Here is a 27238-nt window from a genome sequence, read left to right on the forward strand (position 1 = left end):
TCCAGCATTAGTCCTTTTCACATGAAGGCAGGCTGTACATTTAAATGAAATAACTAAACTATAAAAGATAATTCAGTGAAAAGAGTAGCTGCAGCAACCTCAATTCCCCAAAGCAGCAGGAGCTTCAGAAGCATACAAAAATTGCCAATCTGTGAAGCTAGGGAAGGAAAAACTCCCGTTCTCTTTAATAAAGCAAGGCATTTGAAAATACTCTGGGATACAGAAAAGCAGAGAGGGCAGCTTATTCAATTGCAATATTGCACACACTGCCAATATGTTGGTTTTTTGCAACGGTTATATAAGTCTCCCCCCTGAAAACCGCACGCTATGGGAAGCATAACAAGTCCATTTATTAGAAGAAGAAGAAGAAGAAGAAGAAGAAGAAGAAGAAGAGGAGGAGGAGGAGGAGGAGGAGGAGGAGGAGGAGTTTGGATTTGATATCCCGCTTTATCACTACCCGAAGGAGTCTCAAAGCGGCTAACATTCTCCTTTCCCTTCCTCCCCCACAACAAACACTCTGTGAGGTGAGAGAGGCTGAGAGACTTCAAAGAAGTGTGACAAGCCCAAGGTCACCCAGCAGCTGCATGTGGAGGAGCAGGGAAGCGAACCCGGTTCACCAGATTACGAGACTACCGCTCTTAACCACTACACCACACTGGCTCTCACTGTGTGGGTGATGCAGTTATATTTCCAAATTCATACTGCAACAAATTAGTTCTTTTTTATCAAGAGGGTTAAAAAGAAACAAGGCAAAAGCTTTCACTCTACCTTTCGAAAGGCTGCCATCAGTGGAGTTATCTTTCTGTTATCAGCAGCATCTACATCTGCTCCAGCTTGCACTAGCAACTGGACAACATCTAAATGACCACCGTTTGCAGCAAGCCATAATGGAGTATTTCCTTTTTTGTTCCGGACATCGATGTGAGCTCCCCTACAAAAAAAATCAAAAAGCCTGATGAAAATACTGAATGCATATTTTACCATTTAAAACACACACACACACACACACACACACACAAATTTGAACTGAAGGACTGGTTATTGCTACTGGCTTTAGAAAGGTGGTGGAAGTTGGAGGGACAGCACTTCTAGAGAACATCACCATGTTCATAAAACCATTTCTAAACAACTCTGAAATAGTTCACTTCTGAAACATGAACTCCTGGCATCTGCACAACTTCTATCTTAACAGATGCCATTTTCTTTCTATATAATAAAAATGTAATGCTGTCATCGTGCAGCTAACATAGGAGGACTTGTAGTGCCACATCAGAACTAGAATTTCCTGCTTTCATTTATAGTAGTGCCTCTGGAATTGCAATTATGGAATTGCCACTCAGGAATGGAACATTTATGCCAGACATTCAATGAAGACCCACAATCTAAAGCACACACAGTTGTTTCCTGAAAAATTCACCAATCAAAACTTTCTCATCAGACCAACTCTTCTACTCTTATAAGTTCAACTTCTGTGTGGGCTCAACAAAACTCTTTAGTAAACACCCACAGATAGTGTATCAGGATCCTAGAGCCAGTGACATTCTTTGTAACCTAGGCCTCTTGATCCTCCACTTCTAATCATTTCAAATATGGTACCTGCTAATAAGCAGCTCACAGAACTTGTAATGCCCTTTGTCTGCTGCAATGGTCAGAGCTGTGTCTCTTGAAGAAGGGACTGGCGGAGCGTTTACATCTGCACCTTTGTCTAGAAGAACTCTGCCTACTTCTGCATATCCACCAGAGGCAGCTTCCATTAAGGGTGTCAGGCCGGTCTAGGTTAAGAATACATTAGAAATGTGTGAAAATCTATAGCTACAAGAAGGCAACAATCATTTCTGGTTTATAGAGTATCAGTGACCACTGTTAACTCATAATAATCATAATAATAATCATAATAATACAAGAATTTATTTATACCCCGCTCATCTGGCTGTGTTTCCCCAGCCACTCTGGGTGACTTCCAACAAGATATTAAAATACAATAGCCTGTTAAACTTTAAAAGCTTCCCTAAACAGGGCTGCCTTCAGATGTTTTCTAACAGTATGGTAGTTGTTTTTCTCTTTGACATCTGGTGGGAGGGCATTCCACAGGACGGGAGCCACTACCGAGAAGGCCCTCTGCCTGGTTCCCTGTAACTTGGCTTCTCGCAGCGAGGGAACTGCCAGAAGGCCCTCGGCACTGGACCTCAGTGTCCAGGTAGAACGATGGGGGTGGAGATGCTCCTTCAGGTATACTCCTTCAGGTATGTTTATTATCAGGCACTCTACTGTATGGAATACTCAACTATTAACAGCTGAATGAAGAGAGATCCAACAGATTCATCACTTTATACCCATTCCACTTCTCACCAAATAGAATGTGTTGGGAATAAAGAACTCCTTCCTTTTACTTACTTTTAAAACTCACCCCCTCATCCACATCAAACCTGTTTCATCTTCCATTGTGATGATTTAAAACAGAAGCAAAGGACTACAAACCACACGTGCTCCTCGGATGGATGGATAGATACCAACTCCAGAAAGGGCCATCAATAGTCTGAGATAACTATCGGGGCAACCCCAACTTTTCTGGGGCTGCTTAAGACAGGTCTGTGGGCCTTGAGGAAAGGCTTTAGAGAAGAAACACAGGCCAGGGAGCTAGAGCCAGCATCAACTCCCGAAATTTGCCTGAAAATATTCTGTCCCATTTTTCCATGTTAGGATTTTGCCTAGTACAGTGGTACCTCGGGTTACATACGCTTCAGATTACATACGCTTCAGGTTACAGACTCCGCCAACCCAGAAATAGTACCTTGGGTTAAGAACTTTACCTCAGGATGGGAACAGAAACTGTGCGGTGGCAGCGGGAGGCCCCATTAGCTAAAGTGGTGCTTCAGGTTAAGAACAGTTTCAGGTTAAGAACGGACCTCCGGAACGAATTAAGTACTTAACCCGAGGTACCACTGTAAACCTCTTTGGGTGCCTTGCCAGAAGGGCAGTATATAAATGTAATAAATAAATAAATAAATAAGCATGATGAATTTTTTTTTGCTGTATATTCCACCTTTTGCAAAGTTACTCGCAAGGCAGTGAGGAACGATATAAAGTCAACACTCCAATGAAGCAAATAAAATTTGTTTACCCTGATGGTGGACATAGAACGGCTGTGTACATTCAAGATTGAGCAGACAAACATCTGGAGTGTGAAAAGTAATAGAAGTACTAACAAATTTAAGCTGAAGACATTTAAACCAAGATCTTCCTACCTTAGCTCTGTGCTCAACATTAGCTTTTCTATCGAGGAGAAGGCTAACCACTTCGGTTCTTCCTTGGAAACAGGCCAGTGTCAGGGCAGTATTCCTATTGGTCTCTATCTGTGCATTAATATCAGAACCCATGTCCAACAGCAGCTTAACAGCAGCAGTATGACCATTCATGGCTGCCAACATTAACGGAGAGATTCCCAGCTTGCTACCAGTTCTGGAAACAAATGAACACAGGTTACATTTTAAATTTATATAGCATGGTGATTTTTAAATTCGCATTTACCTATTTCTGTCATGTGAAAGTCCACGTACATATGAACCTATAGGTGCCTGTAGACCTCTAAATGGGAGCTGCAGAGGCCGTATACAGTGGACACTTGGATTACGTTACCTTCGGGTAACATAACTTTCGGGTTGCGAACGCGGCAAACCCAGAAGTGTATACCTCCGGGTTTCTGCGCATGCGCAGAAGCGCTCTATCACGCCGTGCACAGAAGCAGTGCATCTAGATGAGGACTTTTCGGGGTATGTACGGACCCCCAGAATGAATTAAGTTCATATCCGGAGGGTCCACTGTACCTGTAAGTGTAATTAGTTATGATTAGCACCCATTAGTTTAAACACATTTTGTAAATTTACAAGCCAATAATCAGATTTACAAGCCAATATCATAATCATTTCAAGAGCTTTTAATTCAGTTCCTCTTTGGATTTGTTATACAGCAGATTGCTCTCTGTATGTTTATATTTAAGTTTCCAGTTCAGCTATGTCTTTGATCAGTAAGGGGCATGTTTTGTTCCTTCCTTCCTTCCTTCCTTCCTTCCTTCCTTCCTTTCTTTCTTTCTTTCTTTCTTTCTTTCTTTCTTTCTGTAACAGCATCCACTGATGAATTCTCCCCAGATGGCTGCTTTTAGAGTTTCCCAAAGCAAAGGCTCAGGAAACTTGATAGGATTGCTATGCACAAAAACCTCTCCTATCTATTGCTTCAGACTATCAACTATTTCTCTTCACTGTAGAAGGAGAGGATTCAATCTTCAAGTAGGATCCCTTCACAGTTCATCACTGAGCTGTAAAATGGTAAATAGTGGGTTGTCATATGAAATCAAGGTAAGACTCATAGAAGATGCTTTGACATGACTAGGTATGGTGGAGGGAGCATAACAAGGAATCGATTCTGTTACAGGACACATAGCTGCTGGAGAGAGAAAGAGAAATCTATCTCAATAGGATTCAACAGGCACTAGAAGTCCACTAAATTATATTGCAGCAACAGGGCCACCAGGACACCTGGTCTGGGCATAGATGCCAGCCGTAATTTGCTCTGTTTCTCTTTCTTTGGATCAGTCTAAAGCTTCTCTCGGTATGAGATGGGTCCTCCTGGAACCCTGTTGTGAACCTAGGGTAGAATGGAAGAACATAACAAGAAACAAGAGCACCATGAAATAAGCGTAGAAAGAGAACTTGCCTTGAATTGATCTCTGCACCGGCATTCAACAGTATTTTGATGATGTTCACATAACCACCAGAAGCAGCTAAGCTTAAAGGGGTGTAGTCAGAAACATTTCTGTGCTCTTTACTTGCCCCTCTAGCTAACAGAAGCTCCACCACCTGAATTGTTGTAAAAATACGAATAGTTACCTTCGAGAAATGATTATCACTCCCTTCCTGAACACAGAACTGCAGTCGGAGGCCCCTCAGGCAGCAGCGTGGAAATGGAGGCTTATTGCCATCTCTGTGTTACCCCAGGTAGAACACACAATTCTGCTCACGTGGCTCAGAGAGAATGTATGGTTATGTACCATGCTAGTGATATTAAGCCATGGTATAAACACTTATAAGATCTGCTTTAACCATGCAAGATGATTATACATTGACTTGGGGCTGTAATGGCACTTCATATACAAATGGTGCCTAAATTAGATATTGTTTATTCATATGTCACAGTATCTTTGCTGCTTAACAGAGAAACACAGGAGAAGCTTCCCAAATTCCGTATTTTTCGCTCTATAACACGCACCCGACCATAACATGCACGTAGTTTTTAGAGGAGGAAAATCCGTAGGCATGCCACCCGTAGGCATTCCCTCCATAACACGCACAGACATTTCCCCTTACTTTTTAGGAGGAAAAAAGTGAGTGTTATGGTGCAAAAAATACGGTACATGTTCCATAAGGTAAATGGGGGCAGAGAACCCTTATTTGAAATAAGTAGTGCCACTTGTTGGATTAGATGACCCTTTTGGTCCCATCCAACTCTGAAGTTGTATGATTCTATATACATGGAGCTAGTCATAAAATTCTTTGGATAACTACCACCATTTTACCTAGTAAACACCCTTGTTGTTTGCTGGCCCTTTGGGGTACCAAGGAAAATCTGAGTAAACAGAGAAGACTTGACAAACTCCTAACCCGGTTCTACCTTAGATATCTTAAATCACAGTTACAGTATTAAAAAGATGCCAATAGCAGTAATAATAATGAAAAAGAAGACATCTACTAGAGTGTGGTCTTTAGGTAACTTAAAACAACATACCAAGTTGCTGAAAGCAAGAACCATTGTAATTTGCACAATCAAATAAGCAACATAAAACAGTAGATTACACTGGTTATAAAATATGGTTAGCAAAAAAATTACTACTGTTAAATATTACGTGTCCAGGGCTGAGCTGGCATTTTAATACTGCACCTCAGTTTGGAAGTAACAGTTTGGGAGACACATGTTTAACATTAGCCTTCACGAGCCTGGAGTTCATGTGCTCTCCCCTCCCCTCTGGTACAGGAGTGATGAGATGATCAGAAACACCTATTTTTAAATTGATTAGAATTCTGTATATTCTAACTGGAAACAGCTGAACAAGCTCTCACGGAGTGTGTTCAGAATCAAGGATTAGAGTTATATGACAAGCATTAATCACAGTGAAAGGCTTTCAGTTAGTACGCAACAATGGGTACTGTTTACTTCACCTCCTGTCTTCCTCCAGAACAAGCTAAAGATAATGGGGTGTCCTTGGTTCTCTCAGACTGAGCTTCAATATCTGCACCGTTATCCAACAAGATCTCAACAACACCGACATGACCAGCTGTAGCAGCCAAAATAAGGGGGGTAAATCCTGGAAGGGGAAAATAGGCACCGCTCAAGGATTTTTGACTTGCACCCATTTCTAAGATAACGAATTTTAACAGGAAACCAAAACAACAACAACCACCCTAATACAGGACACCTGGAATGAAATTAATTTTGCAGGTGGAAAATGTTATCTACAGCAGAAACACACATTAGCTGGAGGAGGATCTCCTTCCACAGGAATATAATAATAAATAATCATAATTTTTTATTTGTACCCAACCCTTCCTGGTTTAAAAACCAAGCTCAGGGTAGCTAACAGCAAATATAAAACACTGATTAAAATGTGACTTAAAAACAGCATAGAACATAAAATGCAGCATCAATATCAATAAAATTCAAAAATTCAGGGGGCATTTTTTTTTGGGGGGGGGGCCCAGTTAGTAGACACTGAATGATCACCAGGGCTAAGTTGGTCCTACTAGGGCCAGCAAGGAGGTGTGTTAACAAGAATTTAAATGTGGGGTCCCAGAAAGGGTTTCTTCATAGAAGAGGAAAGGGAAAAGAGGATCAGGCTAATTCAAATTGAAGGCCAGGAGGAATAGCTCTGTTTTACAGGCCCTGCGGAAGGAGATCAAGTTCTGCAGGGCCCTAGTCTTGTGGGACAGAGCATTCCACCAGGTTGGAGCCGTCACTGAAAAAGCCCTGGCCCTGGTGGAGGATAGCCTGGCTTCCTTAGGGCCCGGGACCTTGAAGCTATTATTTTTCATGGACCTTAGGGTCCTCTGCGGGACATACCAGGAGAGGCAGTCCTGTAAGTACGAGAGTCCTAGGCCACATGGGGCTTTAAAGGTCAAAACCAGCATATGTTAATCTGTCATCTACAGAAAACTCTGTTTATACCATTACTTTATCAGCAGGCATGTACCTTTTTTGTCCCTGTGTTCAATATTAGCTCCCCGCTCTAGGAGCGTTTGCACCAGCTCCTCATGTCCACCAGCACATGCAAGGGTCAACGCAGTGTCATGGTTACTTTCAGTCTGGAAGACAAAGGCCATTTCAACACGTTAATGGCTTTCCTTATACTTTGTGAAGGAAATGTACATCATTTAACTACTACAACAACAAGCATCATTAAATGTGAAATATTATTGCCTGTAGAGTCTTTGGACGAGACGCTCTGCTTCTAAAGCTGCTTTGTAATAAACACAGTGCAATTTAGGAAATCAATCTAATTCAGTCTCTGATAAAGAATCACCAATTCAGGGAAGTTTTTAATGTGTGACATTTTTGTGTATTTTTGGTCTTTGTTGGAAGCCCCCCAGAGTGGCTGGGGAAACCCAGCCAGATGAGCGGGATACAGTGGTGCCTCGCAAGACGAAAAGAATCCGTTCCGCGAGTCTCTTCGTCTTGCGGTTTTTTCGTCTTGCGAAGCAAGCCCATTAGCGGCTTAGCGCTATTAGCGGCTTAGGGGCTTAGCGGATCAGCTGATAAGTGGCTTAGCGGATCAGCTGTTAAGCGGCTTAGCGGCTTAGAAAAAGGGGGGGAGGAATAAAAACCCGCAGGAACTCGCAAGACATAGGAAATTCGTTTTGCGAAGCACCTCCAAAACGGAAAACCCTTTCGTCTAGTGGGTTTTCCGTCTTGCGAGGCATTCGTCTTGCGGGGCACCACTGTACAAATAATAAATACAAATACAACAGATAATAAATTAACAAATAATAAATTATTATTATTATTATTATTATTATTATTATTATTATTATTAAAAAACCGGGAGTCATACTTCCCAAAAATGTTCCTAATGTCTCCATGTCAAAAACAAAACACAAAAGCACAAGTCAGAACTGAGTAAATGTACATGCGCATTCCAGTTCCTATATGACAAGATGTGATATGATGCAACAAGGACACCCTGTGGTAAACACTGGGCTCGTGTTCTCCAATCTTCATGTGTATTAAGAGTTTTATCTAACAAACCAGGATTATTTTCTCTAACCATGGTTAGGTTCAAATCATAGCTCATGATATTCAGATGTAACAGGCAACTGTGCTTCGCTCAAAAACACAAGAAGCAGATTTAAACTTCTTAGAACTGGAGGAGGAGTGAGTATGCAAGTCTATGGCTTACTGCTGGCTTACCTGCGCATCAATATCTATGGCAGGGTAGACTGGTAGCATGGCTGAGGGAGAAATGATAGGGCTTGGAGCTGGTGTCTGAGGTTGGGAGACAGACGTCGCGATGCTGTGGGTAGGGGTGTTGGACACCGCAGATGCTCTTCCGCTCACTGCTATTGGAGAGAACAATTGTGCTTATTAGAAGTATGATTAGCTAGAACTTCTGAAAGTTTCTCAAAATGGTCTAATTAAAAGCTGCATGTTAGGCAAGATGGGAAAAGCGGTATTCCTTAGGCTGAATCAATCTCCAAAACATGCCACGCTCTTGCCTTCCTTTCATTGGGGTAAAAATGTAGCCAAGAAGAGTCAGCTGTATGGGGGCAGATGACAGCATTTGGCCCTAATGACAGCGATCCAAAATTTAGTCTGTACCAAATTAATTCTTGTTTGGAATGTACTGCTAGGTCGGATAAGAGCTGCTGAGAAATGGAAGGTTTGATAGAACAGAGGTTTGACATTTAAAAAATGGCTATCTGGGACTGGATTATTAGAAACCAAACAGCCATCCTCCAATCCCTCTTAAAATATATCTGCTTCTACCCAACAGTCTGAAAAACGAAAACCACAAAGTTACAATTATGTATGGATCAGAGTATTTAGTGAGAAGAACTATAGGGATTCCTTAACTCAGGGAACTATGCTCAAAATATTTGACCTAGGATAAGGCGGCACTGGCCCAGTTTGCATGTCATACAAAGTCATGCTTTAGTGAGACAACCATATGTAGGAATTCTTGTGAGTCTTGGGCTACTGCACTTCCTGCATGGCCAGGAAGACTGCAACTGCTTTACTTTCACCTTTCTTAACAGTTTGATTGTTGTGGCATCCAGACCAGAGCCTCTTGTTTAAACTCATATCAGTTTCAGAACAATCTGACTTCAAATCATGCTTTCTGAAGCTAGTTTAAGCTAACTATACTGTACTTATGCGAATCTAATGCGCCATCGAATCTAATGCACACCTCAGTTTTCACAACCTTGAAACCAAAAAAGTATTTGCTATGTCAGCGGTGTTTTTCAAGGTTGCAATCGAATCTAAAGCGCCATCGTATCTTATGCACATCCTAATTTTCGCGATGAAATTTCGCCAAAAAAGGTGCACATTACATTCAAGTAAATGCGATAATTTGTTACAAACCATGATTCCTGGGTACAAACGACGTAAAGGGATTCAGGGAAAGCAGGGAGGGAACCTGCCCGAGCCCTGCTCCCAGAGAAGCCAAGGTTTAGGATGACATGGGAACCAGTCCTTGAATTAAGTCAATTGTATTAAATATCTTTAAGAAGCTTCTCTCACCAAAAAAAATATCCAGGGGGAAATCAAAACCTTAAGAATTTGATGTCGAACAAGAAATAGCAAATTCAGAGTCAGAGCTCACATTATCTTTATTTTAATTGTCTTAGAAAACATTGATACACACTGAAACAAATCTTAACTGCCAGCAGATTATGAATTTTTTGAGCAAGTAAATTACCATGTTGTGGTCTCTCATACCTTTTATCCTATAATTAAGGTTAACATCTTTATGTATCAGTACATGGCTATAACTATGAGAGCACGGGGCAATAACACCACTAACTGCTCAAACTCAGATTCAATATGACTGGTATCAAGAAACAAGCTGTCTACACACCAGAAGATGAAAATTACCAATATTCTATTAGTATCACCACAAAGCTTCTGAAAGGGTGCTAAACAACTTCTTTGTGTAAATGAAATTCCAACTTGCCCCTATACTTTAAAAACAAACAAACCAAAAAACAGATTTCTGGCCAAGTCACGGACCAGTTGGAATATTTAAGGGCAAATAACCCAAGAGCCAGATGTGTGTCAGAATTCTTTGGGTGGATTTGCCAAATGACCCAAATGAAGGTCTTCTAGATACATGTAATAAAGCCGGCTAAGGCTGCTGAAAAGAAATGAAGGGCCTGTGGTAGATGCAAGGATAAAGGGCAGCTTGACTTGCACAGTAAACTCTTTGGCCTGAAGAGCGAAGCTTCAATACTTGTAAACTAGTAAAATTTACAAATGGCAGCACAGAGCATCTTTAAAAAGCCAGGTTATGGTGACAACCCTATTTTCACTACTGCTATCTTTCTGCTTCTCGCGTGTTCAAAGCGTTGACCAAAAGATGTCTAGCTGTGAATGGCCAGATGAATCTGAACTGGCAACACCTATTCTGCTAAACCAAAACAAGCATGAACTCAGGTTAACAAAGGAATGCCAGTTTAAACTCAGAGTCAATTTGCACAAATGGAGGTCCATGCAGAAAAGGCCTTCCTTGTTTAGCTCTGTTTATGCAATGGGGATGGAAGGGAATGAAGAACTCTGTTGCAGCCACAGAGCTCTGGAAGGAGCGCATTAATATGGCTAGATCGATCTTGGCTATGATCTCTTCAGAACATTACTGTGGAAGTAAAAAAAGTAGAAAATTAAATTTCTTATCCAAGTCCTCCTTCCCAAAGTAATGTTCTTCTATAATTCAAAGTGTTAATTCAAGTCAATTCAAACTATTTTTCATGTATTTCAGAAGCATGAATGGGCTGTAATTCAAAAGAGAAATTAATTCATGGGAGCGGGCAAGGAACACAGCATCCTTTATCAAGGCAAAAACCTCTGACTTCCGGAGCTTGGGACTAAAAGGGACAACGTAACTCGCCAAAAGCAAACTTAAATGTGAATGTTGGTTTCACTTCTATTTCAGGTAATTCTAAAATAAGGGGCCAAAACAACCCAGGCTTTGTAAAGCTGAAAGAAAATAAAAATGTTGGCATGCCTCAACTGCTTTTTTTTTTTTAAGCATACGACATTGCACTTGTATGTAACAAGTTATACACACCTGCCATGATGTCGTCCAGCGTGTCATTGAGGGTCTGGGCAGGGCTGGCTACCATTAACCCCTGCTGTGCGTCTGTCAGAATTCCTTGCCCCAGCCCTGTAAGTTGTGCTTGGCCCAGTACTGGATGTCCAACTATGACACCTTGCAGTTCTGTAAGATTTGCAATAGACCCTGGAGGTAAGGAACCCGCAGAAAGAGGCAAAGCTTGAGGCACTGCAAGAGGCTGGATTGGAGCGAAGCCCATCTGGGCCGCCGTTTGTTGGGGATCGTCTTTGAGCAAGTACGGGTCCACCTGTTGCAACCGTGCATAGTCTCCCTCGGTCAGCTGCTCTCCTACTCCAACGGGAGTCAGAAGTCCTAAGTGCTGACACGACTGTTGTTGTTGCTGCTGCTGCTGCTGCTGAAGTTGAATTCTCTGCGCTTTCACCTCCAGGTATTGCTTTTTCAGTTGCTGCTGGGTTTTCAGCTGCAGTTCCCGCTCTACTTTCTGCAGCTCCTCCAAGATCTTTTGCTTCTTCTGAATTTGCTCCTCTCTCGTTTTGTTCAGCTCCTCAATCTTCTCCTTGGTCAGCTGGTCGGCATGTGCCAATTCCAAAGACTGCAGCTGGGCGTTCTTCTCTATGGCCTCCTTTATCCTTTGCTCCAACTCTGTCAGCTTGCCCTGAGCCTCCTCAACAATACTCTCTGGAGACTGATTGGCGATGTAACCTTGTACATCTGGGCTGTTTGGTTGCAAATGGTTGCTGGACTTTTGTTTGGAAGTGGCTGTGTGAAAGAGAAACCCCCTCAGAACCAAATGGAAGTGCATGTGAACAGCATTCTCATTACAGACTTACTGATCAAGAAAGCACAAACACATTGTGGAATCCACAAAAGGTGAACTGTCTCTATGGGGAAAAGAGACATACCTATTTTTCTTCTGAGCATTTTATTGAGGAATTAAGATTGTAAACCAAAAGAGCTTGGTTGCTTCAGGGTACAGATATTGTACAATAGCTGTGCACTTCATATAAAAAGGGTACAAAACTGCAGTCAAGTGCTTTGCAGCCTACTTGCCAGTCAAAGAACACACATGCACTTAAATTGTAGGGTGCAGTCCATATGATCCCATTCCCATGTCCACACTACACGCCCAACCTTCCCGCATTGATTGGGGAGGGATGAAGGAAGAGGCTATGGACATTTGACTGATAGTGCTTAGAATCTTCCTCGCGATCTGGAAACCTGCAGGACCGAGGTTCTCGGCAGCAGTGAGATACTAAGCATGTTCAAACCAAATGTGTGAAGAATTCCCATTCAGATCACCATACTCAATGTGGGAAGGATAGAGGTCAAGTGGGAAGGGATGCTGGAAGTGGGGCTGGCGTGAGCATCGTTTAATGCAAAAACACATTCTTTGAATGCCTCTATGAAGTTTAAACACTATATTGGTACCTTACTAAAAATATTAGCTTGTTAGCGCGGGTGGCACTGTGGGTTAAACCACAGAGCCTAGGGTTTGCCGATCAGAAGGTCAGCGCTTCGAATCCCTGCGATGGGGTGAGCTCCTGTTGCTCGGTCCCTGCTCCTGCCAACCTAGCAGTTCAAAAGCACATCAAAGTGCAAGTAGATAAATAGGTACCGCTCCTGCGGGAAGGTAAACGGCGTTTCCGTGTGCTGCTCTGGTTCTCCAGAAAGTGGCTTAGTCCTGCTGGCCACATGACCCAGAAGCTGTACGCCGGCTCCCTCGGCCAATAAAGCGAGAAGAGTGCCGCAACCCCAGAGTCGTCTGCGACTGGACCTAATGGTCAGGGGTCCCTTTATCTTTTAACATTTGAGGGCTTGTGCACAGTGCCCAATCTTCAAAAACGGAAATCATTTAAAAAGCCTGCAGTGAGTACATTTCCATGTTCTATGTAAGAAGTGGCTTTGCACATGCCACCAATCTGAGTTTCCTGAACTGAAAAGCAAATAATCCCATCACTGCAGAATAACAACTGCTAGATTACAAGTCTTTTCATGGGTTGTTGTTTTTTTAACCAATTTGAGCAACATTACAGTGATTTAGCTGCAGATGCATCGCTAGGGACAGAGTTACACTTTTATTTTAACAGGCAAACAAAAACACAGTGTGAGTAAGATAAAAGGCAACATCCCCTCATCTGAATGCAAGCACCCCAGTTTCTAAATAAGTTGTTGACTCCTTTCTCCCAAATATAGGAGAGTTATTAACAATCCTTTACAGATAAGTGTATCTTAAAAAGGATGAATGTGTTAAAAATTATTTATTTTAATGACAACATTCAAAGTGCACGCATATCAAAATTTATCGGTGTAGTGCTAGCCAGAAATTCTGCCAGAACAATTGTAACATCACAATTATCTCTCAGTTACACCACCGTGAAAAATGTCTCCTTATTAATGTGAAAACCCAAGCCAGCAATTTAGCTAACTTATACATAAAGACAGATTTCCTGGAAAACATCCCTTAATAATTTTGTTTTCCACAAATACCCACTAGAGAAACTAGAGAGATGCTGAAGAATTGAAAGCAATCCTAACATTACACCTACAAAACGTATTTTACTGATAATCTGTAGAGCTACAACTGACCTTTATTTCTGATGGGAAGGGTTGTGGCGACGTTGGCAGGGGGTTTGTCAGGCTCTTGGGGAGGGACGACCATGGGAAGTGCCTGCACTGGTACACGAGGAGCCTAGAACAGGGGACACGAAGGTTACATCCTTTGTTGTCCTACATGACCAAAACAAACTGTTCCAACGAAGTGGCATGTGTAAACATCTCTCAATTCATACAATAGACTCAGCACCAACAGTTACAGCTTCAGATGGCTTATGCTTTGATTTGTACTAACAGAAGTAGCTTTCCTAGTGTAATGAAAATTGCTTTAAGACAAGTGTGAAGTCACAAAATTGTCCACATACACATCTCAAGACAGTTAACTGGGTAAAAAGTACCACTGTGCCTACCTGAAAGGTAGATCTGCTCGTCCAATGTAGTATCACTGGGTTGGGTCTTATTGTGCCTCTAGCGGACGAAGGCAGGAGTAGCTTTTACAAAAAAAAATAGGCTGGCCCCTCTTCAGTTTTGCGTACTCGACAAGCATCAACAGTCTAGAACTGAAACTCGGAATAGCGTTAACCTATTTCTCACAACAAACCATTAACTGAAAGCTAACTGCGCAAATAGAGGTGGGAAGAGGTGTTGTGGGCCATGCAAAATCGTGGCCCCAGAGATGTTACACTAGACTAGCAGATCTACCCTTCAGGTAGGTACAATGGTACTATTTCGCTTGCTAGCGTAGCATCACTGGGTTATAATAATATAATAATAATAATTTATTATTTGTACCCCACCCATCTGGCTGGGCCTCCCCAGCCACTCTGGGCGGCTTCCAACATCAAAATGTCACACATGAAAAACTTCCCTGAACAGGGATGCCTTCAGATGTCTTCTGAATGTCAGGTAGTTGTTTATCGCTTTGACATCTGATGGGAGGGCATTCCGCAGGGCAGGCGCCACTACCAAGAAGGCCCTCTGCCTGGTTCCCTGTAACTTGGCCTCTCGCAGTGAGGGAACAGCCAGAAGGCCCTCGGAGCTGGACCTCAGTGTCCGGGCAGAACGATGGGGGAGGAGACGCTCCTTCAGATATACTGGACCGAGGACGTTTAGGGCTTTAAAGGTCGGCACCAACACTTTGAATTGTGCTCGGAAACGTACTGGGAGCCAATGTAGGTCTTTCAAGGTGTTATATGGTCTCGGTGGCTGCTCCCAGTCACCAGTCTAGCTGCCGCATTCTGGATTAGTTGTAGTTTCCAGGTCACCTTCAAAGGTAGCCCCACGTAGAGCGCATTGCAGTAGTCCAAGCGGGAGATAACCAGAGCATGCACCACTCTGGCCAGACAGTCTGCAGGCAGCTAGGGTCTCAGCCTATGTACCAGATGGAGCTGGTAAACAGCTGCCCTGGATACAGATTTGACCTGTGCCTCCATGGACAGCTGTGAGTCCAAAATGACTCCCAGGCTGCGCACCTGGTCCTTCAGGGGCACAGTTACCCCATTCAGGACCAGGGAATCCTCCACACCTGCCCGCCTCCTGTCCCCCAAAAACAGTACTTCTGTCTTGTCAGGATTCAACCTCAATCTGTTAGCCGCCATCCAACCGCTCCAGACACTCACACAGGACCTTCACCGCCTTCACTGGTTCTGATTTAAAAGAGAGGTAGAGCTGGGTATCATCCGCATACTGATGAACACCCAGCCCAAACCTCCTGATGATCTCTCCCAGTGGCTGCATGTAAATGTTGAAAAGCATGGGGGAGAGGACAGAACCCTGAGGCACCCCACAAGTGAGAGCCCAGGGGTCTGAACACTCATCCCCCCCCACCACTTTCTGAACACGGCCCAGGAGGAAGGAGCGGAACCACTGTATGACAGTGCCCCCAGCTCCCAGCCCCTCAGGACAGTCCAGAAGGATGTTATGGTCGATGGTATCAAACGCCGCTGAGAGATCCAGCAGAACTAGGAAACAGCTCTCACCTTTGTCCCTAGCCCGCCGGAGATCATCAACCAGTGCGACCAAGGCAGTTTCAGTCCCATGATGAGGCCTGAATCCCGACTGGAAGGGATCCAAATGGTCCGCTTCTTCCAGGCGTGCCTGGAGTTGTTCAGCAACCACTCGCTCAATCACCTTGCCCAAGAATGGAAGATTTGAGACTGGGCGACAATTGGCCATCGTGGCCGCATCTAAAGATGGTTTTTTAAGAAGCGGTTTAATAACCGCCTCTTTCAGCGGGTCTGGGAAGGCTCCCTCACGGAGGGAAGCATTCACCACCCCACGAAGCCCATCGCCCAGTCCTTCCCGGCTAGCTTTTATAAGCCAGGATGGGCAAGGATCCAGGAGACAGGTGGTTGGCTTCACTCGTCCAAGCAGCCTGTCCACATCCTCGGAGGTAATGGGATGTACAAAAGATCACCCAGCTAGGGTGGGTTTCAATTGTAACAAGTTATTACAGTGGGAGAGCCTGCTCTAAGACCCTCAACAAATGCCACTTCAGAGGAAGCAAAGGCATCCTGGTGAACGTGTTTGGGGACGCTCAGGTCACTGCTCTGCATATTTCTAACAAGGAGGCATTTGTAGAAAAAGCAGCAGAAGTTGCCACTGCTCTCATAGAATGGGCAGTCAGGTGTTTGGGAACAGGCAGTTTCTGTGCTTTGTAGGACAGTGAAATGGACGCTTTTATCCATCTGGGAAGCATAGCTGGTGTCACCCTCTGCTCCAGGAAGAAGCGGTGAAATGAGACAAAGAGGGAGGAAGTTTGCCGTATGTCCTCTGTATGGGCAATATATACCTTCAGCATTGGGCAAACATCGAGGGAATGCCAAGCCTTCTCCAGGTTGCGTGATGGATTTGGGCAGAAGGTGGGCAAGATGACTTATTATGGAGAATGAAACAGCCCCTTGGGAAGGAAGGTGGTACCCAACTGAATTACTCTGTCACTATAGAAGACACTGAGATGCCTTGCTACTGAAACGGCATTGATCTTGAAGACTCTGTGGGCTGTGGTGATGGAACCAGGAACAGGACATGAAAAGAGAGGATCTTCAATGGTACTTGTTTCAGTGGTTCAAAAGCTGGTCATTGGAGAGCTGAGAGCACCTTGTGAAGATTTCAGGAAGGAAAACGGTGAATAACTGGAGGGCTTTGGAGAGCGGCTCCACGGAGCAAGTGTTTTACCAGTAAGTGGTCAGAGCGGGCATATATAGCCATGCCAGAATAGAATGATTTTAATATTTTGTTGGGAGCAGCCCAGGGTGGCTGGGGCGACCCAGTCAGATATTATTATTATTATTATTATTATTATTAATATTATAGAAGAAATGGCCACCACTTGTTGTTTAGGCGTATAAGTTTTGAGCCCTGGTTGAAGGCCTTCCTGTAGGAACACCAATAAGTCAGGGATGGAGGTGGTTTTCCCCGAAACTCGCCTGTGCCTCGGCCATTTAAGAAAGGCCCTCCACATCATCTGGTAGATGTGGGAGAAGGGGTGTTGGGAGTGCACAATTGTGGAAATCAGTGAGAGCTCCTAGTTCTTCAGACATTGCCATTCAAATGGCAGGCAGTTAGGTATTGCTAGGCTGAGTCCGGATGCAGGACTGGTCCTTGTGAAATGAAGTCTGGTCTGGTTAGAAGTGTCCGTTGGGGGGTTTGTTCACTTCCAGGGTTAAGATCCCAATAGGGAGCCAACAGGATCAGCTGTGCCTCCCCCCCCCCCCTGTAGTTTGCAAAGAACTCTGGGCAGAATCATTACTGGCAGGAAGGCATAGTGCAGACCCCAAGACCCAGGCTTCCACTCCTGGATCCTTGAACCTTGAGTAGCAGTAAGGAAGCTGGTGGTTCACCTTAGAGGCTAAGAGGTCTATATCTAATGGGCCTGGGACTTACTGAAAGTGCCGAAACAATGCATTGTGTAGTGTCCATTTCCCTGGGTTCAGTCTGGTGCGGTTCAACCAGTCAGTTTGTGTGTTGGACATCCAGGACATGTGTTCCACTGAGAAGGAGTTCTCAAACCCAGAGCAGGAATAATGTTGTTTCCTGTTACCAATCCACAGCTTTGGTCCAGCCTTCCCTGTTGACATAGGAGCAAACACTTGGGTTGTCCGTTCTGATTAGAAACATGCTGTGGAAGAAGTGCTAAGTGGCCAGCCATGCTAAAGTTCAAGCCAGTTGATGCTGTGTTGTGACTCAACAGGTGTCCAGTCCACCTGGACCAGTTGCTTCTCGCAATGGGCTCTCCAGCCCTGCAGCCTGGCAGTGTCTGATGTTATGGTTGTCTTTGGGGGAATCTCTAAATTGGGTTCCTTTTCAGAGGTTGCAGTCCCTGCTCCAACAGCACATGGTCTCTCTTAGGCATGGAGGGAATGAGATGTAGCAGTGCTTGCTGTGAATGATCAACCACTGGTGTGGTAGAAAGAACCACTGGAGTGGTCTCACTTGAAGCTTGGTCCACGGGGAGACTTGTGAGGCTGACATGCATAGGCCCAGGATACGAACCAATAACATGATGTCCATCCTTTTGGAAGATATAAGGAACGTGACTGCTGCCTTGATCTTGACGATCCTTTCAGAAGACAGGTGGCATTTATCAGTGCACAAAGATGTATGAGGAACTACATATGGAGGAAATGGCTCTTTCTGTCTGTGAGTTTGGAGGGTCCTCAAAATGCCCTAAAGATGGCGGGCTCATGGTTGGAGAATGGATGAGGAGGTTGTCTAAGTACTGGTAGTTGTGGTTGACCTGTTGGTGGAGGTGAGCTACCAGGGCAACCATTATCTTCATGAAGACTCTTGAAAATGAGGCCAATCCAAACAGGAGGGCTATGAATTGGTAATGGTGCAGGTGAATGAAGAACTGGAGATACTTGTGGTACTTGGGATTAATAGGAAGATGCAGGTATGCATCCTGTAAGTCTATGGATGTCATGAAGTTGTTGAGATGAAGGGACTGCTTGATGGAGGCTAGGGATTCCATCCAGAAAATTCTGATCACCCAGCAACTGATCATCCTTCTGATCAAGTACTGCCTTCCAGGCTTTGTGGTCTTTCTTGGGAACTATAAAGAAGACTAAGTAGACACCTGATGAGTGTTCTTCTGAGGGTACTAGATCTATTGCTGCCATGTTGATGAGATGCTGTATAGACAGACAGACAGACAGACAGACAGACAGACACAGACACAGACACACACACACACACACACACACACACACAAACACACCCCAATCTGGCATTTGGAGGGTGAGGCAGGGTGAGTGATGGGATAACTGATGATTTTTTTGCAGCAACTGTAGATGATATTCAGAACCCACTGATCCGTCGTTGAGTAGTGCCAACTATGTATGAATACTTGAAAGCCACACACACACACACACACACACACACACACTTTATCACTGATGGTGTCTTTGGTGGTTTTGAGGGTTCTTGGTGAAGGTTGGAGGTGCTGAACCTGTCCCCTGCTGTCCCTTCAGAGAAAAACATGTTTTGTTCCAGGGTTGTTGTTGTTTTGGCCTGTATTCCTTCATTCTGCCATGCTGTCTGTAGCCTGCTTGTCCTCCTTTCCTGCCTGTCCACTGTGGTAGTAGTAGGCCCTTGAAAGTGCATGTTTTGCATGAGGCCTTACCGAGCTGCTAGGCTCCATTATCATCCATTGGGGCTTTCTGTGGGGCCAAGGCTGCCATCTCTCCATATAAGGGAGGATAAGAGCTCCAGTGGTGAAAGGAATGCCACACGCAACTGCTGTGGGGAAGCCATGGGCCCCCAAAGGCCTAATCTGGCCTGCTTGGGAGCGTTGGTGGGATGCTTTTGTGGCTTGGGAGTCTGGGCAAGGAACGGCCCATATCTTGACTAGTGCTGCCTGGACATGCCTCAGGGAATCCACCCCAGCTGAATCTGCCTCCGTAAGGGCTGAAAATTAAAGCCTGTGGGGCGGTAGGTCTCAGTATATTGCCACAACCCTATGGAGGACGATCCAATGCTCCTTGGGATAGGATCATTCACTGCTTCACCCAAATGAGAAAAAAATTCTAGTCCCAGAAGCCAGTCCGTGGAGAAGAGGGAAAGGGAGGATTCTAATCTTTTTCATTTTTAGAAAATACAGAAAAAGAACCGTAAAAAGAGTGAATCACAGAAGAAGTAAATTGCCAAGCCAAGGTGAAGGAATTAAGAGGAGCCAAAGGAGAATGTGACTGTTTTGTTGAAGAAGGAGCAAAAGCTGAAGAGCGGCCAGCCTATTTCCTGTAAAAGATGCTCCAGCCTTGGTCCACTAGAGGCACACGTAAGCCCAACCAAGTGATAAGCAAAATATTCTTTCCAAGCAAAGAGTCCTCTGTAATAGTTTTCTTGCAGATCTGGAAGGCAAGGATTAAACTACATCTAACAAAAGACGGCAGTATTTCCTTTGAATTTTAGCAGTTTCTCACTGAAGATTACCAGGACTTCTACAATATCTGATGACTACAACACCTACTTTTCAGATGAGAGGCAATAAATTCATCACTAAGAAATTGACTCTAAAACATTTTAAAAGGGGTCAAGCATGCTGCCGCTTTAAATCTTACCCTATTTAAATCGTGAGATGGAGGAGTCAGCTGGGTGGACTCGGGCGGAGGAGCAGAAAGCAGATTGTTAGGGTAGTCCAACAGGTAACAAACCACACTGGTATGACCACCCTTAGCGGCTTCTATTAGCATGGTTGAACCATCCTGGAAAGAAATCATGGGTTAAAATAAGGAGCCACACTGAAAGATGCTTCTTGGTTTTGAATTCTAAAAAAAACCCAAAACGGTATGTTACATGATATCTAACATTTTACAAAACATTTAAATTGTTTTAAATTACTCTCCATGTTTAAAAGAGTAAATTTAACTAGTATTTAATAAATTTATTTTGGCTCCTGCCCACACTTTAATCAGTTTTTGGCTTCCTTAAGCAAAATTCCCTGGCTGCCTGTAAATGGTACAATGGACAGAAAGTTTACTAGGATGTTATATTCAGAGATGAATATAAAAATAGCATCACAGCCAATTTTTTTAATATAAGATTTTCTTACAGATTCCCCCCCCCCACACACACATAAAAAAGTTAGAGGGGAACTTGATGCAAAACCCATTTGTGGATGAAAAATACCCAAACTGTATAATCAAGTCATTTTGATATTCCCCACTGTTAAAGGTAAAGGTAAAGGGACCCCTGACCATTAGGTCTGGTCGTGGCCGACTCTGGGGTTGCGGCGCTCATCTCGCTTTATTGGCTGAGGGAGCCGGCGTACAGCTTCTGGGTCATGTGGCCAGCAGGACTAAGCTGCTTCTGGCAAACCAGAGCAGCGCATGGAAACACCGTTTACCTTCCCGCCAGAGCGGTGCCTATTTATCTACTTGCACTTTGACGTGCTTTCGAACTACTAGGTGGGCAGGAGCAGGGACCGAGCAACGGGAGCTCACCCTGTCGCGGGGATTCGAACCACCGATGTTCTGATCAGCAAGTCCTAGGCTCTGTGGTTTAGACCACAGCGCCACCCACTGTTACACTGGTTTATTGCCCTAAAACACAAACACACACTACAAACTATGGAAAGTAAAACACTGCGTACCTTCAGTCTGTGCGTAGGATCAGCTCCATGAGCTAACAGCAACTCCACAACCGACAGGTGGCCTCCAGCACAGGCAAGCGACAATACTGTGTGATCATTGTTAGCTGTGGTTCTATTCACATTTGCTCCTGACATAAAGCATAGAAAGAAACTTTGTATTCTAAATCACACCTTTACTTGTAAGGTTAGAACCTTCCCTCTGATCTCCTCCTATAAGGGGCTGGATTCCAATCTCATCCCTATCCCTGAAAAAACCATAACCGTCTGTGGCGGCTCCTATACCATGACTATTTACTACTGAGGCTGCTTAAAAGTTGTACATTTCTTTGGAATTGCATGCTGTTTTGCAATATGTTCGTCACATTTGCACCCAAATCACATAACCAAGAAGCTTATCACATTTTATTCTCACAACCAGCCTATGAATAGTGATCTATCTACCCACTAAGCTTCAAGGCTAAGTGGAATTTGAACTCTTTTCCATTATTCAAGGCCACACTGGGTCATGTAAGTAACTGAAGGAGACGCAAGTCTGACATAGAAGAAAAAGAAAGCAAATAGGACAATTTTTCTTCCTCAACTGAATCATAGGCAAGTGAAAGAAATTAATTTCACCCTTAATTTCTGGAAGACTCAAATCTATGAAATTATACTTTGCTCAGTTGTGATTCTGTGAACTGCTGGGCTATTAAACAAACACCTGAAAATCCTTAAAAAGGTGAAACATTATTCAAACTTACCCTTGCTAATTAAGAACTGAACAGTACAGACATGACCGGCTCTTGCAGCTTTCATTAAAGGAGTTCTTCCCCCTTCAGATTCATGTTCCTGGGGGAAAAGAGAAATAGAATCCAACTTGCAAATCAGAAATTCCTAGTTGTTGTTTTTTTAAATGTTTTTCATGCAACCTCTGTTTTTCAAAGTTGTTTTACCTAATAGTTATGCCCAAATTTGAAAGTGCAGTGTTTAATAATCCGTTAACTGCAATGGAAACTTTCTACGCTTTCAAAACTAAATTTGCTGGGTTAGATCAAGATTTGCCCCTTCACGGACCAAGGTGGATCTGCCAAGCTCCCTTGTTATTTTTACTGTTCGAAGTTGTTAATGTAAACTTGTTAAAGATCCTTGAGGATTCTCTAGTCCAACACTGATAGTACTGAAATGTTGTTGTTTTGTATGTTTATGTGTATGTGTGTGTATTGCTATTGTGTTGTTCGTTTAGTATGTTATTATGAAATTTTTTGGCAGTGTATGATTTTGAAGTGCATTTCTGTTTCCTTTGATGTAGACTGCTTGGGCACGATATTTATTTATTTATTTATTTATTTATTTATTTGGAAAAGCAGCATGCAAATAAAATGATGCTGATGCTGAACACTGAAAAAAAAAAAAAAGATTTGCCCCTTCACAAATGGAAGGGCTCCTTCTATTCATGGAAGCAACTGGGAACCAGTGGAGGCACCCCACCGAAGGAAAGAAATAGAAGGAAATAGATGGCAATCTTCATTCATTCCTCCTCCCACCCTTCCAGACCAGCTTTTCCTAGGGGAACAAGAGGCTCCAATCGGAAAGGTTGAATCAGTGAGAGTCACCCTCCAACACACAAACATACACTTCAATCAATACAACCACAACTCTTTTGAGGGAAACTCTAGATTCATCACACTTACTCCATAAGAAAAATGTCTGCAAGAATGCATATAGTTCAATAAATGCAAAGAATAATTGGAACAACACACTATGGAAAGACATTAGGTTCTAAAAGCAACTCAGTACTTCCAATATACCTGCTGGAGCTGAACTTGAAAAGATTCAGGAAGGCAACCCAACAAATAAGTAAGTGGCCAACTACAAAGGCATCATCACCTTGGGGAAATGCAGATTGCAACAGAAACATAATTTCTAGATGGAATTACCAGATTTAAGAGCTTATTTAGCTGCTGCTTGGTCTTAAGTACCCAGAGTGTCTCATCTATGCAGCCGCCACACAAGCAGGAAGAAGAGGACTTCTTTTATTGCCTGCCAAAGCTAGTCAAAAGGAATGGACTCCTGTAAATCACTGCAGCTTTAGAACTGTTGGTGATGAAACCGACTAGAAGGGAGGCAACCCTAGACTTCACCCCAGAGTCATGCCCAGGACTTTGGTATACTATAAAAGGTAAAGGTACCCCTGCCCGTACGGGCCAGTCTTGACAGACTCTGGGGTTGTGCGCCCATCTCACTTAAGAGGCCAGGGGCCAGCGCTGTCCGGAGACACTTCCGGGTCACGTGGCCAGCGTGACATCGCTGCTCTGGCCAGAGCCAGAGCCAGAGCCAGAGCCGCACACGGAAACGCCGTTTACCTTCCCGCTGGTAAACGGTCCCTATTTATCTACTTGCACCCGGAGGTGCTTTCGAACTGCTAGGTTGGCAGGCGCTGGGACCGAGCAGCGGGAGCGCACCCCGCCGCAGGGATTCGAACCGCCGACCTTTCGATCGGCAAGCCCTAGGCGCTGAGGCTTTAACCACAGCGCCACCTGCGTCCCTACTTGGTATACTATAGTAGTGGTTTTATATAAAGATGCGATGAAATAAGCTTTGGCAGGAGCTTCTTCTTCTTCTTCTTCTTTTTAATTTTCAAAGATCTTTATTGAAACTTAACATATATACATAATAACCAAAATTCCCAATGATTCCCTCGCGTAAAATATAATATCTAAATTACAACAGTTGAATAATTATACACTTAATTATAAAACCCATCACCCACCCTCTACTTCCCTCCACAGCAATTCAACTTCTGTATATTTCTTTCTACCTTTTCCCCTTTGCATTCTATAATAAATTATTTTTGTTAAATTCTGATTTTTCTTTCTTTTTTTATTTGTTTTGTTATTGCTTACATTTTTTATTCTAAGCCTATTAACGTGTCACTGAAATACTTCCACTCCATTCTTAACTTTTGATTTGACTGATATCTTATAACTGAAGTTAATTTTGCCAATTCTATATGCTCACTTAATTTACAAATCCACTTTTCCTTTGTTGCTATGTGGGCAGGAGCTTCTTGTACATTCTCTCTACAGGATTGATCTAACAAGTTTCAGGATTGCCTAGGTATTTTGCTCCAAAAATTCAGGAGGTGGTTCCCTGATCTGTGTCCTGTGATATTCACTCAGACACTGCACAATTCCTGGAGCCTTGGCAGCTTTCCCACAAATATATCTGAGCTGTGATTCCTGTTCAGACTCGGATGGAATATAACTGAAGGGGCAGTTGACACCAAGCATGCCAGTAATGTCTTTGTTTTCTGGGCAAGAATGACACTGCCAGGGCTACCATTATACATAGCGTGATAAAAATCACACTTTAATAACTATGTATTCTCTGCAGAGCTGGTTCTGAAGTGTGGCCAGAAACTACAACTGGTTCAGAATGCAGCAGATCCTATGACACTTGTCCTGTAGAGGTCATACGAGTTATCAGCTTTTTCTAGGCTCAATTTAAAGTGCCTTAAGATCTGCTGGGGAGGCTGGAAGAAAGTCTAGAGAAGAAGTGGGGAAAGGCCGAGTTGTTTATCCCCTTCTGCAGACCAAGCGGGGCTGTGATGTTACAACAGCACCAGGGGATCCATCTTTGCTTGCAAGGCTAGAAATAAAAGCCACACAGGCAAAAGCACAGCCCACGCACAGGGCTTTGCAAGCCCCTTTCATAGCGCTCTGCAAGTCCACCAGTCGGAGTCTTTTGGAGCACTGCGCTCAGGGCTTCAAAAGCCCCATAGGCCAGCTGATTGTCGGACTCCGTTAAGTCAGGCACACAGGGCTTTGCAGTTGCCACCAATCAGCTGAGTGGCAGTTGCCACGTACCCACTTTCAGCTTAGCCATGTCCCTACCTGCCCCACACCTGATATATCATGTCGGGTGTGGGGCAGGGTATGGAGCTTGGCCAAAATAGTCCAGCAGGCCTAATTAGCCCAACTGGGTTGAAGGCTCCCCACATCTGGTCTAGGGCTTTCTGAGCTGAAGCATCAACGTTTGAACTCTCTTCTCCAGGGAAGCATGTCTGCTTGATTAGGTCTTTAAAAATCTTATTAAGCATGCTTGCCTGTTGTTGTTGTTGTTGTTGTTGTTGTTGTTGTTGTTGTTGTTGTTGTTGTTGAACCTTCCTTTTATGTCCCATTAGAAGCTGTAGCCCCCAGCATTGTATTTTTTAAAGTTTTTGTTAGTGGTGATCAACTGTTCATTTTGTCTGATTGAATATGCAACTTTCCTCAAATCCGTTTACTGTATTTTTCGCTCTATAAGACACACTTTTTCCCTTCTAAAAAGTAAGGGGAAATGTGTGTGCGTCTTATGGAGCGAATGCAGGCTGCATGGTTAAGCCCAAAGCCAGAACAGGGAAATGGAGCGCTGCACAGCACTCCATCTTGCTGTTCTAGCTTGGGGATGGCTGCACAAAGCCTCCGCAGGGCAGCAGGGTGCCTTCACCCCGCTGCCCTGTGAGGGCTTCAAAGGCTGTCCCCGAAGCCAGAACAGCAAGAGGCTATCCCAGAAGCCAGATCCCTCTTGCTGTTCTGGCTTCTGGGGTTCAGAATTTTTTTCTTCTTGTTTCCTTCCCCCCCCCCCCCAAAATTAGGTGCATCTTATCGTCCGGTGTGTCCTATTGAGCGAAAAATACGGTAATTATACTTTCTTATTTGCCCATACTTGGGAGAAGTGAGGGTTGGGATGGTTCAATATAACCAAGTCCAATAGGGTCCATACACAATGTAAAACAAGCTCAAAGCTTCTACTGGCAGCTTACCAGATCAGCGTCTGCTTGAAGCAACACATCTGCTACATCGGTATGGCCATTCTCACAGGCGTATGTCAGCGCTGTGTCTCCTGTTGCTGTTGTTGCATGCACGTTGGCTCCTGAAACAAGTACAATAAGCTTAGAAAATATACAAGTGCCTCATCCTCCAGCAAGACATTTCATCACATTTCAAAATAGCCAAGTATTAGGGTGCTTGGTTATTATGTTCCAAAGCAACCACTTTACATAGATTTGCATGGACTACTAAAACACACGCAGCAGGGAAATACAGCCCCGTGACAGTACTGCTCTAAGAATGGGCTTTCAATTATAAACATGAAGAAATGTGTGCAAAGGGAACAATTCCATACCTGCAGCTAATAAGTATTTAACTAGCTCCAAGTGACCCTCCTGAGCAGCTTCCATCAAAGGTGTTGAGCAGCCAAGCTCTATATCAGCTCCCGCTTTGATAAGAAAATCAGCCACTTCCAGAAAGCCTCCACAGCACGCTAAAGTTAAGGCAGTTTCTTGGGTCTCTTCTGTCTGGGCATTGATGTTGGCTCCTTCCAGAAAGAAACATACCAATGGAAATTAAGCTTAGAAACAGCACAGAAAGAGAGACAATATGTGTACATGGGTATCAAGTCTTTTTCAAGATGAATTAATAAATCAATTAAGATAAATCTTCCTCAGGTTATTGACTGGTAGTTTTTCAAGATCTCATGATGGCCCCTTCTTTACAATTACAGTGGTACCTCTGGCTATGTACTTAATTCGTTCCGGAGGTCCATTCTTAACCTGAAACCGTTCTTAACCTGAGGTACCACTTTAGTTAATGGGGCCTCCCACTGCTGCCACTGTGTGATTTCTATTCTCATTCTGAGGTAAAGTTCTTAACCTGAGGTACTACTTCCAGGTTAGCAGAGTCTGTAACCTGAAGTGTTTGTAACCTGAGGTGTTTGTAACCCAAGGAACCACTGTACTCCAG

General features: G+C 43.8%; 1 protein-coding gene across 4 annotated transcripts in view; it reads right to left on the bottom strand.

The window, feature by feature from the left end:
* The window catches only part of ANKRD17 (ankyrin repeat domain 17), a 109864-nt gene that overhangs the window by 23544 nt on the left and 59082 nt on the right, over nucleotides 1-27238 (bottom strand). For 2 of the 4 annotated variants that reach the window (XM_079949172.1, XM_079949174.1), the window contains exons 9-22: nucleotides 26622-26813; nucleotides 26260-26369; nucleotides 22217-22304; nucleotides 21477-21604; nucleotides 20446-20589; nucleotides 13919-14021; nucleotides 11327-12091; nucleotides 8452-8600; nucleotides 7238-7349; nucleotides 6210-6355; nucleotides 4711-4853; nucleotides 3246-3459; nucleotides 1597-1772; nucleotides 769-931 (exon numbers count right to left, since the gene is read on the bottom strand). In XM_079949172.1, the coding sequence (XP_079805298.1) occupies nucleotides 769-931; nucleotides 1597-1772; nucleotides 3246-3459; nucleotides 4711-4853; nucleotides 6210-6355; nucleotides 7238-7349; nucleotides 8452-8600; nucleotides 11327-12091; nucleotides 13919-14021; nucleotides 20446-20589; nucleotides 21477-21604; nucleotides 22217-22304; nucleotides 26260-26369; nucleotides 26622-26813 (2633 nt within the window). The remainder of the gene's footprint in view (nucleotides 1-768; nucleotides 932-1596; nucleotides 1773-3245; nucleotides 3460-4710; nucleotides 4854-6209; nucleotides 6356-7237; nucleotides 7350-8451; nucleotides 8601-11326; nucleotides 12092-13918; nucleotides 14022-20445; nucleotides 20590-21476; nucleotides 21605-22216; nucleotides 22305-26259; nucleotides 26370-26621; nucleotides 26814-27238) is intronic. The other 2 variants (XM_079949173.1, XM_079949175.1) reach the window with 2 other exon arrangements.

The sequence above is a fragment of the Podarcis cretensis genome, assembly GCF_951804945.1.
Source record: "Podarcis cretensis genome assembly, chromosome: 13".
NCBI lineage: Eukaryota > Metazoa > Chordata > Lepidosauria > Squamata > Lacertidae > Podarcis > Podarcis cretensis.